This window comes from Chaetodon auriga, chromosome 1, assembly GCF_051107435.1.
Source record: "Chaetodon auriga isolate fChaAug3 chromosome 1, fChaAug3.hap1, whole genome shotgun sequence".
Taxonomy (NCBI): domain Eukaryota; kingdom Metazoa; phylum Chordata; class Actinopteri; order Chaetodontiformes; family Chaetodontidae; genus Chaetodon; species Chaetodon auriga.
The window spans coordinates 7,812,058-7,827,485 of record NC_135074.1 but is presented as its reverse complement, the minus strand read 5'-3'; the positions used below and the strand labels follow the sequence as shown (position 1 = coordinate 7,827,485).

Below are 15,428 nucleotides of genomic sequence, written 5' to 3'. Positions count from 1 at the left end.
GTCTGTCTGTGTGCCTATATAGAAATGCACACTGAATTAGAGACTCTTCCATGTGTTGTACGTACATTTGGATATGAATGCATACTAAACACCTACTCCTTCTATTCCCTCCTCCCCGCCTCGGTCACCCTTTCTTCTCTGCCACCTCCACTCCTCCATCAGGGAGGTGGTGCTGGTGAGGAGTCTGCGGCGGCTGAGGGAGCAGATAGTGCGGGCAAACCTCCTGGTGCAAGAAGCCTGTTTCATCGCTGAGGAGCTGGAGCGACACACGGAGTACAGAGTCACTCTGCAAATCCCATCAGACAACCTCAACGCAAACCGCAAGGTCTCACACACATAAACATGTGGCCACTCATACACATATTTCCTGTCTTCTGTTTTCAGCAGAGTCAATTCTCTTAATACATCTGTGTGTGTGTGTGTGTGTGTGTGTGTGTGTGTGTGTGTGTGTGTGTAGAGGGATGCAGTGCTCAGTGAACCAGCAATTCAGGTTCGACGTCGGTGTCGAGGGAAGCAGATCTGGAGTCTGGAGAAGATGGAGAACCGTCTGGTCGATATGAGAGAGCTGTACCAGGAATGGCAGGACTACCATGTCCATCACCACGACAACCCTGTGAGTTAGCTTGACAAATGTGCCATGTAAAGTCTTATCAATCACCCTCTAGGACAGGACCAGGAGTCCACCAATCCAGTAAAGAACTACTTTAATAACATGAGAAATGAAGACACGCCCTTTGACCAGCTTATGGAATCATAAATGAGCACTGTTGAGACCTATGCGCTAATATGCTAAAACTTGCATTGCAGTAAAGTGAAGTTGCATTCCATGCTAACCTGTTTTCCCTCGTTCAGGTGATGCGCTCATATTTCCGTCGAGCGGACCCGTTCTTTGACGAGCAGGAAAACCACAGTCTGATCGGCGTTGCCAACGTCTTCCTTTCCTGTCTCTTCTATGATGTCAAGCTGCAGTACGCTGTTCCCATCATCAACCAGAAGGGGGAGGTGGGTCATCAAAGACTTGTTGGTTAACAATTAAATTCCTATATCTGTTTTTCACAGCTTTCATCCTCCAGAATGAATTTCCTCAGTGTCAATTTTGTTGGTTGCTAAATTTCAGAAACTACTTCTGTTGAGATTTTACATTGTTCAGATGATATTCAGATGATAATCATGTTCCAAGTATGCTAAAGTCCTGTAGTATTGATGGCAAAATACAGTAAAAACTATAGAAAGGAAATGCCAGCTGTAGCTATGGAGTGGACTACCATACATTCACAGACACATGGTCTGGGTGTGGTTGCAGAGAAGGTTGGGTTGTTTTTTGTTTTTGTTTTTTTTTTATGTGTGTTTTCCCACTCTGTGGTCAGGTGGCAGGGCGTCTTCATGTGGAGGTGGTGAGAGTTGGAGGGGGATTGGAGGACAACATGGCCGGAGGAGATGAATCCGACAACAACCAAGACACTGAAGTCCAGGATCGCAAACTGGTCTGCATGGTAAGATGGACAGATTGTCAGCCAGAAGTACATCATGTCTGTTAGTCAGACCTGCTTTAGTCAGTAGCTGCTGTAGTCATTCCTGGAGCTTTGATTTCGAGTTCAAGGAGCATGAAGTAATAGTAATATGTAATGATAGTAATATTAGACTGCATTAATTTTAGCTTGCAAAAGATATATATGTTTAAATGTTGAAATGATTTTTTACCTGTGCATCCTCTACAGATAAAGATCCTGCAGGCCACTGGTCTTCCTCAGTTCCTGTCCAACTTCGTCTTCTGTCAGTATGCATTCTGGGACCAGCCTGAGCCCATCATCGTGGCTCCTGAAGTAGACCCATCGTCCTCTTCGCCCAGCACCAAGGACCCACACTGCATGGTGGTGTTTGACAGCTGCAAGGTGAAACCTGAGCGAGAGACAATGAGTCCATATTCAGTGCTTTAATGAACCCTGTCTGTGTTTAATTGTTCTTGTTTTTAACTGACACATGGGGAGTAGGAAATGAAATAGTGGTGGTGGGGGGTTCTAACTTGTTGTTGTTGTTGGTATAACTATGATCTTTCTTTGGTCCTGTAGGAGCTGGCAGTGTCAGTAACAGAGGATTTCATTGAATACTTGACTGAAGGGGCAGTTGCCATTGAGGTGTATGGACACAGACAGGCTGATGCAGGGAGAAACCCCGCCCTGTGGGACCTCAGCATCATCCAGGCCAAGACACGCACACTACGGGATAGGTAGACACACACACTCACCTCTGGCTCATTGTGTTGCTTGCAAGACTAGCTTCACTTGCTTTCCAGTAAGTGATGGGAAAAAAAAACAATGCACCAGTGTTGCTCACATTTGCCAATAATGCTTTATGAAGGTGGAGTGAGGTAACACGTCGCTTGGAGCTGTGGATTCAAATCCTGGAGATAAACGAGAACGGAGACTTTGTCCCAGTGGAAGTGGTTCCTGCTAGAGATGTGCGGACTGGGGGAATCTTCCAGCTTCGTCAGGTAGGGATGAGCCAGAACACAACCACAGTCAAAATGGTCACTGCAGGAGGAACTGGCAAACTTCAGCTGAAAAGCCAACTTCAAATTATTTTCAAACTAATGTCCTCTCTCCTAAATGTCTGTGTCTTGCTCCCTCCCCCCCATCAAAGGGTCAGTCAAGGCGAATCCAGGTGGACGTGCGCTCAGTTCAGGACTCGGGCACCATGCCTTTGATAGCAGAAATACTGCTTGCAGTGTCAGTGGGTTGTGTGGAGATCAGAAACACCACAGCAAACCAGGAAGGAGATGAGATGGACAGTTATCAGGTAGACCCGTTTAAAACAACCCTACAGTCTGGTCTTACATTGACATACAGGGGAACTGAAGATGATAAACTGATTGGTTTATTTTAAAGGAAAGAGACCTGGAACGTATGAGGGGCCAGTGGTTAGGTGCCCTCACTAAGAGACAGGAATACCTCGACCAGCACCTGCAGAGCCTGGTCAGCAAAGCAGGTAATGCATAAAAACACACACGTCACTGTGCTTACACATTCAGAAATCTGTAGTGCTGCTCTCTGCTCCTGTAACTCAAGGTTGTATTGACGGGCGTCTTCAGCATTAGGCTAGTTAAAATATGAGTGTTTTTTAGTTTACGGTGTGTTTAATGTTTGAGCGTTGTCGTGTGCACAGAAAAGACAGAGGACGACATCGAGAGGGAGGCCCAGCTGCTCGAGTGGCGCTTGACTCTGACAGAGGAGAGGAACGCTGTTATGGTGCCCTCTGCTGGCAGCGGCATTCCTGGAGCACCTGCTGAATGGTATGACAGCAGGGTGTGTCTGTGTGTGTGTGTGTGTGTGTGTGTGTGTGTGTGTGTGTCTGATTTCATTTACTTTGTGTTTCCTTGTGATTGCCTTAACTTACCTTAACAGAAAATATACCGTGATTGTTCACAGGGTTCCTCTGCCAGGCATGGAGACTCATATTCCTGTTGTCTTCCTGAACCTCAAACGTATGTCCCTTCCTTTCTGTCTGACGTATGCTTGCTCACAGGTTTTTCTACTCACAGGCTGATTTACAATGCTTTCTGTTGGTTTTCCCAGCTGATGACCTCAGCTCTCAAGACCAGTTTGAGGTTCCTGAGGCTGGAGGTTGGGATGCCACCCTGAGCGGAGAGGATGAGGACGATTTCTTTGACCTACAGATTGTCAAACACTACGATGGAGAGGTGAGGATGGACCTGCATGAGGTTTTCTTTTTTCCAAGGAATTCCTGGAGTCCGTTCTGGGAACCGTTTCATTAACTGGTTGTGTTTGTCCGACCCTGTAGGTAAAAGCAGAGGCATCGTGGGACTCTACTGTCCATGACTGTCCCCAGCTCAGTCGTGGGGGAGCGTGGCCGGAGCAGCGAGTATACCTGACAGTTCGAGTGGTGGTTCAGCTGAGCCACCCTGCCGACATGCAGCTGGTCCTGAGAAAGAGGATCTGCGTCAACGTTAACCCGGGCCGCCAGGGTTTTGCCCACAACTTCCTCAGAAGAATGTCCACCCGCAGCACCATACCTGGCTGTGGGGTCACCTTTGAGGTGGTCTCCAACATCCCCGGGGTAAGGCCGGGGTAACATGTCAGGGAACTAGGGTTTTGCCAAAGACATCAGCACGGAGGACTATTAAACATGATGTTTTGTCCCATCAGGACGCCCCTGGTTCAGAGGACAGGGAGATGCTGGCCCGGCTTGCTGCCAGCGCACACAACAGCCAGTCGGGTGATGACGAGGCTGCAATTGAGAAATACCTCCGCAGTGTCCTCAGTCTGGAGAACATCCTGACTCTGGATAGACTCAGACAGGTAAATGGAGAAACTGGTAGATTTAGAGTCAGAGAGTTAATCCATATGAAATTTTAACACACAGCAGCCTACAAGACTCATTGCTTGTTAAAAGTTGTTTGTTTTTCTTTCTTCACTTTATGCTTTTTCTACTTTCCAGTATGTTGAAAATGTTGTGTGTGTGTTTTTAGGAGGTGGCTGTGAAGGAGCAACTGACAGGCAGAGGGAGGAGCAACAGAAGGAGCCTAAGCTCTCCTTCCGTCCACAGGGTAAACACAAATACAGTGACATTATACTGTCCAATATACTACAACATCATGTGAATTCTCTCAATGTATTCTCTCTCTCTCTCTCTCTCTCTCTCTCTCTCTCTCTCTCTCTCTCTCTCTGTTCATTCGTCCTCAGCTGTCTGGTAGCAGACAAGACTTATCCACAACCTGCCTGCTCGACGATAAGGTGACACACAGGATATGCTTCAGTCTCTACATCAAGTTCAAAGTGTTGTGATAATTTGTGGATCCAGTTTTAATAATTTGTATGATGGAATTAGATAAAACTTTAGTGTTTTGTTTTGTTTTGTTTTTTTTACCATAACTAATTATTTTCAAACCAATGTCTTCTGGCTGTTTCTCAGGGTCGATGGGAGAGTCAGCAGGATATCTTCATGCCTTCTCAGTGTCACCGCACCCTCCCCCGGCCTGCGTCTTCTCCCTCCACCTATTCCACCTCCCCTTCTTCATCCCCGACTCCCTTCGGCATGACGCCACCACAGACCCAGGAACCAGAGCAAGGTAAACCTTCTCCCTTTCCCCCCTATGCCTTTCCTCTCTTCTCTGCAATGAATTCCTCATCACTTTACCTCCACACTTCATACTCTTACTCTCCTACCAGTTCTTTCATCCTCCCCTCTTCTTCTTTCTAAACAGACTTATCCATTTCGACTGTATGCTGGTCTCATTAATGCTTTGACACACTCCTTGCTTTGCTCTTCTTCCACCTCTTCTCCTTCTGTTTGATGTTGCTGACATACAGCAGTTCACAACACAGTCCCATGTGTCATTTACATAATTAAATGCTGGGTCTCTACTCGTTTCCTTCCTCCCCTGTAGTATCTATTCCTACCTGCTCCTTCTGTTGTCAGTCACATCTGTTTGTGTAACCTGCGTTGTCTCATGCTGTGTGTTTCTTCTCTTGCTTCATATTCATTACCAAAGCTTTTCAGTGTTAATTGAGCTGCTCTTATCAGTCTGAATATTTCTCTTTCTCATAGTAATTTCTTGCCCATGTCAGAAATCACGCTAGTCTCATGTGCTTCAGATTAATTCCGTTCACAGAATGAATTAATCTGTTTCTTTATTATTAGTTTCTTTTCAATAATTCAGTGAATTAGAATGTTTAATCACATTGTAATAGCTAAATCAGCCATCTGTACGTCAGTGTGTCCTATGGCCAGCTGATGTCTTCTGTCTGTCACTGTGTTGGGGTTTTTTGCCATTTTCTGGACTCGCTTTCAACTTCCGGTCTTAATCTTTCACACCTCTCTGCCTCCCACACCTGCTCATCTTTCCTTGCTTCCTTCCTCTTCTGCCTTGTCCTCCTCCTCTCTCACTTCTCCACCCCCTCCCCCAGGTCGTTCAGGACTTGCTGCCTCTTATCTTTCAGTTAAGGCGCTGGTTCCTCAGATGCCCAAACTGCTCAAGTCTCTGTTTCCAGCACGAGACGACAAGAAGGAGTTGAGACCTTCACCACACAGCCAGCAGGTCAGCAGAGTCAGCAGAGCTCAGTGCAGCCCAGAATACTCTGTCCGGTTGCATAAACTACCTTAAGTTTCAAACTTCAGTTTGTCTCTTGTGCAAGCTTAAAATGTCCCTGATGTTTCCCTAAACTCTAAACTAAGGGGTTCATTTAGGAGAGACTCTTAAGTCTCCTTGCCTAAGTCTTTAAACTAAGACTTTCACTATGGTTACTGTCATGATACACACATGGGCGCTTCAGTTACCATGGTTACACTTCACTGTCATCATCATCCTTTAACATTACATCAGCATCCAATCTGTATTCTCTAATAAGTTGCACATGACTCACAGTTCAGTGGGTTTTCCTTGTCCCGACAGATGTGTGCTGGTATCCCTCCTCCTCAGTCACATTAAATTCAGCCATTGTCTTATGTTTCCCAAATTATTTCACTTCTAAGAGAATTGTATGGACTCATTTAAAAATTTCTAAGGAAAGTAGTTACCAAAGACCTCCTAGCAACATATAAGGAAATACTTAAGGAGCTAAGGGCAGACACTTAGAGATCAAAAGGTTCCCCTTGAAACATCGTAAGGAAATCCATATGGAGATACGCAACTCATTTCTCTCAGGCACACTTAGTGGTTTTATGCAACTGAGCACAGGCCTTTATCTAACTGTGAATTACAATTGAAAAAAACATGCATAGTGAATAATGAATCATGCTAGACTTGTTCAACTGCTAAATTTCAAGCTCTGGCAGCGAGGCCAGCGTTCGTGTTTGCTTGTCATGACCTTATTTGTTGTTACTCAGCAGCATGTTCCTCGCATCATGGCATCAGGAGGGGACGACAGCCGAGTCAAGGCTGAGACGGTGAGATTGTGTCCCTGTCCAGCTTCCCCTGAGAAGTTGAACAGTTTTTTGTTCTTGTTGTTGTTTTTTTTAATGTTTTTGCAAGCTATAGTAACATAAATGTACATGTACATCACATGTGGTTTAGAGACCTTTTCATGTATTTATTTATTAGCCCAAAGGGAAGCAGCATTATCTGTGTAGTTGACCACTAGACTTTATAGCAAATGACTGTTCCAGTGAGTGATTGTAACGTTTTTGGGGAAGTTGATTATTGTTGCTGATTATTCTTTGTTGTTTTGCCTTGTCTGCATGCTCTCGTCTGTCCCTCCGTTCCTGTGGCAACCATTGGTTTCCTGTAGACTGCTATTCTACGGCCCCCAACCAAAGACAGACGGGCTGAGTTCCCAGAAGTCCCTCCTCTTCCTGTGCATGACCCGCATGACACTACCCCCCTCAGCCCTCTCAGCCAGTCATCAAGCGGCTACTTCTCCAGTAGTGTTTCTACGGTTACTCTGTCTGACGTCCTCCAACCCTCCTCCTCATCTTCCTCCCTCCTGGCCGCTGAGACTACGTTACCCACAAACCCCCAGCAGCAGGGTGCTGACAGGAACGATGTTGTGACCTCTCCTTCTCAGTTTAGCGTCAAGATGGCTGTCGTCACTCCACCCATTTCCCACAGCACAACCAACCACAACAACGTCACTGCAGAAAACTCCTTCTCTGAACAGAAGCTGGTCAACTCAGGAGGAGGAGGAGGAGGTGAAGGCTTCGAGAGGCTGGAGATCTTTGTGGATGATGAAGAGCGTAGCCATGACGACGTACTGCCTGATTGGCTGACAGATGGGGCGTGTGTTACAGTGGGAAGCAATAAGGCTGGGACAGTGCGCTACGTGGGAACAACACAGTTCGCTGAGGGAGTGTGGGTGGGGGTGGAGCTGGACACCCCTGTAGGTAGGTACACAATTCAAAAGGGTCAGTTCACCCAAATGATGTAGATGCATGAGAAACCACTTCCTCAAACATCAGGCCAAGTGAAAGCACTTCTCATTTATACTACATACAGTGTATTGTAGTACTTCTGTAGAAAGCATTTCAGAATGATCAGCTGAGCCCTGACTGGTTCCCCAGTCAATATGTAAGGGATAATTTGCGGAAGCAACCGTCCTCCGATTCACGTCGGATGTTTCACGCCTCCGCGTCATCCATTCATTTCTGATAATGGACACCTCGAAGGGCATTATCCGGCTTATACCATGGTTACTTACGAAAGAAATAAATATTAAATCAATTATTAATACGTTAATGTTGTTTTTTACGGTTGAAATCGTAAGTTTTTCACAAGAAGCGGCTGAGTGGACTATTTAATATCGCTCGTTGTGATGTGTTGCCAAGGTAAGCGGCTCTGGCCACAGAACCTGCAGCTCGGTCACCGCAGTTGTTATATTAGGCCTAATCAGTGGAGGGGAGTGAGACGATTGCTTAACATTATGAGGGCAAGTGCACCTCTTACCGCTTGTGTGTGTCCAGAGGATGATGCGAAATTTTGTTTCAAAGAATCAAAGTCCACAGATAGTTTCCTAAATCATTTTATTGCAAGAAATATTATCCACCATTCACTCTGATCATTAAATGTGGTTAAAGGAAACTATAAAATCACTCATGTTGTCTACTGTCTTGCCGTTGTGATAAATAAGCTGTGAAATAACGTATGTTCTGAGTTTCTGTTGCCACGGTTACCAACTAGCGTTTGAGCCAGCGCAATAATTTAGAACAATCAGGCTATTTGACGGGAACTTTTTTATAGGTGTCCTACAACACTTTTTAACGGACACCCTGCAGCCAATCAGAATCGAGTATTCACCCAGACCATGGTATAAGCTGCCTTTAATTGGTGGAGCTTTACATTATAGCGCTGAGTGACCTCTGATTAGTGGTGACGACCTTCTTTATTTTCTCCTACAGGTAAAAATGACGGTTCGGTCGGAGGTCATCGGTATTTCCAATGTAAACCGGGTTACGGGGTGCTGGTTCGCCCAAACCGGCTGTCCTGCCGTGATCGAGCCAGTCGGCGCACGGGAGACCCTGTTCCTCCCGCCCACGTCCCCATCCTGCGAGGAGAAGCCATTGTTGCCCGCCGGGGGGAGAACCGCAAGTCCTGGAGCAGCTGAGACAGGGAAACCAGGAGCTAGATGGGAGAGATGAACTCCCCACAGCCCTCCTCCTCCTACTACTCCTCCTCTCTTCTTTTCCTCGCAGCTATGCAACAGGCTCCCACATCAGAACTGACATTCTGCCTACCCTCTTATAGACTGAAACTACATTCACTACGTCCATTCACAGGTAATGGATAAAAATAGCATAATGTCAGTGAAGAGACCATTCAGAGGGAATGCAAGTAAATAGATGAAAGACTGCAGAATATATGGAAGTCCATGGAAGGACTCTTATCATGTGGGAAGATCATGCTCCATGAACGGTGGTCAGTGGGAAGACTGCTCAGAGTGATCGGAGGTCAGTGCAGACTTTGTTGTACTTGAGATGTTGCGGCTCTGCAGGGGTGTGGATCGGACGCTGTGGTCTGGAGCTGATGCACAGGGATGCAAACTAATCACATTTTAGGCAGGAGTTACTTTTTTTTGTCTTTTTCTGTGAATATCTTTTAAACTTTTAAACTTAGCCACTTTTATTTTTTTCTTCACCATTCATAATGATTAGTTTTTCTTAGTAGTCATAGGTAGAAAAGATCAAAATATACTGTATGGGCATTCTGATATGTAACCACATTCTTGTGACAAGCTGAGATCGATTAGATTTTTTTTAATTTGCTGTCAGACCCCAGTCATGCAGCAAGTTCACTTGTGATGCATTTGCATCCCTGGATATGACGTTTCTACCAGACCGTCCCAGAACCCCCTGCTCCAGCTGCCACTCCCCTGAGCTCTCTATGTCTGCAGACAGACACTTTGACTCATTGTTTGAGACACGTCTCCTCCTCCTGGACTCCTTCTCCTTTCTTTTGAAGATAGATCCTCCCAGAATGTGCCTTCACCATGGCTTGGTCTGCATTCATTTGTCTGTATATTAATTGTCTGTTAGCTGTGTTTGTGTTTAAGAGAATGCCTTGAGCTAAGTGTGGGGTGATCTCAGGGACTGCAGAGGGGAAAGGACAAGGAGGGGGGTGTGTGCGTGTGCATGCGTGCGTGTGTAAATGCTGTACGGTGTTGCTCTTTGTGCACAGGTTCATGTCCTAGCCTTGTTGATGGTGAAGATTATATGTGTAAAGCAGGAACCGTTGAGTCCTTGTTGGACAAAGCCACTATGGAAGCAAATTGTTCATACTGGGAGGCTTTAAAAGTGGATTTTGCACTGGTGACGTTGGATAAGAAGCATCTGTATGTGAGCAGACGGCGTCTGTGGTCATGGTGCAGCGAGACAGAGATAGAGGAGTGTTAACAACCTGAAATGTGACAATGTGAAAATGGCTCGTGATGACCTTAAACTCGAGTGTGTTCTCCATCTGAGAGGAGGCGCTGTTGAGAGGAGCACTGTGGTGGTGTGTTGGTGGGAAAGAGGCATGTGTATGTATTGAGGAAAAGAAAGTGAGAAGGACACGCAGATGTTTTGCTGCGTGTTTCATTCTTGAGCAGAGAACCAACTTGCTTCTATGCATTTGATCTGTTTTCTAACAGATTTTACCTTTTGTTTCTGAGTGACTGACACAGGTGGGAGAACGAGCTGTGCGTTTCAGGAGAGTCTTCAACACAAGCGCCGTTCTGGCTGATTGAACAGCCCTGACATGTCTGTTGAAGAAAGAGTTTTTGAAATTAGTTTTTTTTATTGAACGTCACATTCCAGAGGGACTTCAACATTTTACAGTGACCTTATTCTTTACATATGAATTAATGGGAAAGCATTGGTGGTACACCACAGTACGGTTCATCATGTATACCATCAGTTCATGATAAATGTGCACTGAATACACGTGTTCCAACCGCTTGTCCACAAGTTAAAGGGACACGCAGCCAATCTTACATGTCTGGTTTACTTGTCATCAGGAGTGCTGCTCAACCTGTGAAAACAGTTGTGCAATATCATCTGCAGCTCTAGAGGGAGCTTTATAAAGTCTAAAAGAAAAGTAAAGAAATTAACCCTGATGATGTCATCAGGGGTACTACCTGAATACTATAATTTTTGCATAGAAAGCCTGTCTTACAAAATGGGCACGTGGAGTTTGATAGACACAGACAAAGAACATATGGGGAAAGCCTACCAAAAGAAATTCTAGAGTTGCATTGTGGGAGATGTAGGCTCTAGTGTTTTTAGAGCTTACCCATATTGATACAAACGAAAAGTGAGGATATCTCGGCCTCTGGGTCTTCGATTGTGATCATTCTGTTTTCTCTAGTACCCATTTCATAAAGTAGAGTGAGGTCAGTGTAAAGTGTTCAGTTTGAGTCATCCTGAGTTAGAGTGATGCTGTCTCACCAAGTGAGCAACAAGCATGTGCTAATGGTGGATGGAAGCAGTATTTCATCATTACTCGGTGTCCTTTAGCACCATGTCTCATTTCTAATGGCTGTGACGGTGATGACTAACCTGAATATGCTAGTTGACATGTTATTGATGTCCACTGAGGGGACATTCGGTTCATCCATGTATACTAAGGAATCTATGCGGATTCCTGAGGAGATGATGTGCTGATGCATGCTTATCAATACATCATCTGGCATACCATGCGCATGTAAACGCACTTGGTATGTCCAAACACTATCATGTTTATGGATATATGTTTTCCATTCTTTTGATCATGCCTCTTCTTAATTCGAGGGGCATGGATTTACTATTTATATTTAAATGCTTGTACACATGCATTTATCGCATGAAAATTGATAAAGCCTTTTTATTTTAAGAAATATTGCACAAATGATTCCATGAAAATTGCTGCTATTAGCATTGTAAATTTACCTGTAAATGGATCCATTGATTTCTCTGACACTCTCTATCTCTTACTGTATACTGGATAGGAATTCAGTAGTTTGTTTTTTAATCCCAGACAGAGAAACTGAAGGCGGCGCTTTGGTTCAGTGGCCAATATATTTTTAATATGAAGCAGTACAATTCCTAAACAAATGAGGCACTTTGTCATGTGAGCCTTGGAGAAGATGTGAGAGTAGGTCTGAATATTTTCTGGGTGAATAATCACTCCATGGACTTTTTATTTTTTTCAAGAGGAAGAGGAAACTATAATGTTGGAGTTGAAGTATGAGACGAGGAGACAATGTATCACCATAGTCTAGATATTATCTGTGATTATCTGTGTATTTATTATCTGGCCTTAAAGCCCAGGACCCTCTGATTGGATACTGTAGGTGGCTGTCTGGTATGTTATTGGTTGGACTTGTGAAGTGGTTCATAGAATGGACTCTTGTTGGGTTGGTTGTGTGTTAGAATATAGTGGTTCATAGCAGCTATGTGGTAACGAAGGAAGGGAGTACACTTTTCTTGTGTGTGCGTATGTGTGTGAGAGAGAGAGAGAATATTTTGGATGGACGTGGCTTTGATTCAGTCGTGTCCGTGAGTTCTCGCCGAGATGGGAAGTGACCACCAGCTGCCACTTCACTTCTGATTTGAGCGAGCAGCAACAAACTTTGACCCCCGCTGTCATTTAGAATTCCAGTCTCGGTGGCTGGTGGGATTTCCCGTCCCGGTCTTGGCTCAGGGCACTGCTAAAGGGGTTTGAGATCACTTCAGGCTTCTGGATGTCCCTTTATGTTATTGTGCCTCAGAAATCACACGACCATGTATCTTCCAACACTGTCTTCATATCAACGCTTCGGTTCATTTGCACAGAAGTTTCCAGAGGTGATGAAAGAGTTCATTTGTGGAACGCTTGTATATGAAGGAAGAAAATCCATCTTTTTATTTTTGCTTTTTTAATGGTTCAGTGTTCTCAAGTTTCCTGTTGTGCTTTAAATTGTACTGAAATTGTTTGAATTTTCTGCTTTCGGTTCAGTGTTTAGAGTTTTTGGAGCAATATTCTTCAGCTATGTTCCTTCACTCACCGCTCAACTACATTTCAAGTAAAAAAAGATGGAAGGTGGATAAATTGGGAGTTATTTTTTGACATGACTGCAGAGCTAATAAGTGGTGGTAATAAGCGACGTTGTCTTTTTCCAGCACACTTCCTCCTTTGTAACTCTCCACAGCAGCAGCATAAACGCATTAGTTTAACGAGTGTGACGCTGACATTAGATAGGAACATGTGGCTCATGGGCTGCGTGGTGATCATTAAGAGCCATTTCACTAAAGAAACTGTAAAAAGCAAACTATCATTAGTAATAACTGTTTTGCTCGGAATGGATTTAATGTTGTAACTTTATTTCGGTGGTCTCCATCTCTGCCAGCAGTGTTATAAATGTGACTGTATCGACCATAAGAACCACATTCACACATTTGTGTCCAGTCATGTTCAGACTGCAGACTGATCTGTAGGAGTCTTCAGCCCCACAGAAAGTTTCTTTGCATTTTTGTTGTATTGTTTTTGTTTCCTTTTTTTGACTTAAGTGCATTTGTTTTGCTCTGAATTGGTCCCATATCTCTGTTTATCTCTGTGCTCAATCGCCTCCTGTAGCTCTGTGCTAACTGTGGGATCACTGGTCTGGAGCAACATGTTCCTCCACCTTAACGTGGCCTTCAATCTGGAGCCAGACTGGTTTTAGCAGGAACAATCCCAGCTCTCTAACTCAACGCGCTGTACTATAAACCTGTGCTGTTGAAGAGAGTCATTCCGAAGCCGTGTAAAACCATTGTGGTTCACATTTATTAAAAAGACGTCAGTGGATGGAGGAAGCTCACCTTCTGATGATCAACACCGTTCAGTCGAAGGTGGTTTGGTCACAGATGCTGTCAGGTTTTTAGACATCAGAGGGATTTTGGAGAAACATTTCACAGATTGAACCTCCTGCCTTACTGGAGGGATGGTTATTGTGTCGCCCCCTGCTGGCTGCTGTCACACCTCAGCCACAAAAGGGCCCGACTCTTCCACACAGGGAATTTTTATACACAACCAGAAAATGATCAAAATCAGTGAATTTACAAGCCACCACTGCCCTGCAGCAGCATGCCTGACAGCTTCTGCCTACCTGGGATCATTCCGCTGCTACCAGCCAGAGATCTGAGGTTGTGTTTTGTTGTAAAAAAAAAAATAATAATAATAATAATAATAATTGAACCTGCAGAAAAGTAACGAGCTTTTGTATTTGCCAGGCACTAAAACGTTTCCTCGTCTCGGTCGTGAGCGTTCACCTTTTTTACTACCTCTCTCTGCCTGTCCGGAGTGTTCCGCCGCCCTCGTCCCTGAGGCCTTGTAGCTGGCACAGACTCGAGCCTGCTTCACGACTGATCCGGCTGCATTCAGCTCACTTTCTGTGTGTTCTCTAATATTAGAATAAACCACACACACAAGCAATACTTGGCTGTCAGGTGATGTAATGCAGCCCTTTTGCAGGTGCACAGCCTTTTTTTTTTTCTTCTTCTTCTTCTTCTTCTTTTGCAGTTTTTGGCAATGCCGATCTGCACCTGGGTTTGCTTTTCAGATACAACTTCTCCTCTTGGTGCATCTTAAAGGCAGTTGGTATCAATACCACGTTGCATTTAAGTTTCCTAGGTACCAGCGGCCATATTTACCTGAGCTGTGTAATAATGGAAGGCTAATAGGATCTTCAGGAGAGGGCTCGGTGCTTGCTAAGTCGGGAGTTTTAGTAGAACCTTGTTACTCCTGCGAAAAAATAAAAATAAAAAAAGCCCCTCCAGTCCCTGTAACCTTTGACGCATTTAACGAAAGATGAATTTTAATAATCCAACATGGGTTTCAAATGAGGTTTCGGCCTGGTCAACAGTATTTCTGTATCATCCTAACCAATCACTATCAATTATGTTTGTTGCTACTGTTGATTCTGTGGAGTGGATTTGTCTTGATGTGTCATCTGTATGTGTGAGTGCACCATTGGAGTGGTTGTTCTTTGTATGTATGTGTATATATGCGCATATTAAGACTTATAAAAAGAAAAATCTGAGCACAAGTTTGGGTTTTGATTAATTTAATTGTTTTATGTAATTCTATGCTGCAATCCAAAGAATAAACATGTATTATAATACATTTATAATTTTCATTTTTTATCATCTGAACAGTAATCTGGTAAGAAAAAATAAAGAAGGAAGATTAACAGAGTATTTGTTCTTTATTTGCACCAGATGGGCTGAATGTATACGGACGTGTGCAGAGGTGTTGGAGGCTGATGCAGCGTGTAGTGACTGCACTCCACCAGCTCCTCTTCACCAACAACTGGTGACTGATGTGAAGTGCTGTTTGTTTCTTTTACATCAATGAAACTCGACATTATTTGATGAGCTGACCACATTTCTCAAAAAATACCTGCTTATATGGACTTAAAAATGAACCGTTTCCAAAGACGGTGATACAGCTGAAAGCTAAGGATGCTGATTTTGGGATTGTTTTGTCAATGAATCCTTCCAAGGTCGAC

The 15,428-nt window shown here is 44.3% G+C and overlaps 1 protein-coding gene across 5 annotated transcripts in view; it reads left to right on the top strand.

The window, feature by feature from the left end:
- The window catches only part of kif13ba (kinesin family member 13Ba), a 45,176-nt gene extending 30,216 nt beyond the window's left edge, over positions 1 to 14,960 (top strand). For 2 of the 5 annotated variants that reach the window (XM_076740525.1, XM_076740441.1), the window contains exons 19-39: positions 163 to 325; positions 458 to 613; positions 853 to 1,002; positions 1,368 to 1,493; positions 1,719 to 1,892; positions 2,070 to 2,227; positions 2,359 to 2,491; positions 2,641 to 2,796; positions 2,886 to 2,985; positions 3,163 to 3,289; positions 3,426 to 3,481; positions 3,573 to 3,697; positions 3,799 to 4,074; positions 4,164 to 4,316; positions 4,487 to 4,564; positions 4,701 to 4,751; positions 4,930 to 5,086; positions 5,925 to 6,055; positions 6,844 to 6,903; positions 7,245 to 7,836; positions 8,848 to 14,960. In XM_076740525.1, coding sequence (XP_076596640.1) covers positions 163 to 325; positions 458 to 613; positions 853 to 1,002; positions 1,368 to 1,493; positions 1,719 to 1,892; positions 2,070 to 2,227; positions 2,359 to 2,491; positions 2,641 to 2,796; positions 2,886 to 2,985; positions 3,163 to 3,289; positions 3,426 to 3,481; positions 3,573 to 3,697; positions 3,799 to 4,074; positions 4,164 to 4,316; positions 4,487 to 4,564; positions 4,701 to 4,751; positions 4,930 to 5,086; positions 5,925 to 6,055; positions 6,844 to 6,903; positions 7,245 to 7,836; positions 8,848 to 9,053 — 3,328 coding nt within the window. In that variant the 3' untranslated portion in view covers positions 9,054 to 14,960. The remainder of the gene's footprint in view (positions 1 to 162; positions 326 to 457; positions 614 to 852; positions 1,003 to 1,367; positions 1,494 to 1,718; positions 1,893 to 2,069; positions 2,228 to 2,358; positions 2,492 to 2,640; positions 2,797 to 2,885; positions 2,986 to 3,162; positions 3,290 to 3,425; positions 3,482 to 3,572; positions 3,698 to 3,798; positions 4,075 to 4,163; positions 4,317 to 4,486; positions 4,565 to 4,700; positions 4,752 to 4,929; positions 5,087 to 5,924; positions 6,056 to 6,843; positions 6,904 to 7,244; positions 7,837 to 8,847) is intronic. The other 3 variants (XM_076740793.1, XM_076740701.1, XM_076740611.1) reach the window with 3 other exon arrangements.
- The last annotated feature ends 468 nt before the right edge of the window (positions 14,961 to 15,428 follow it).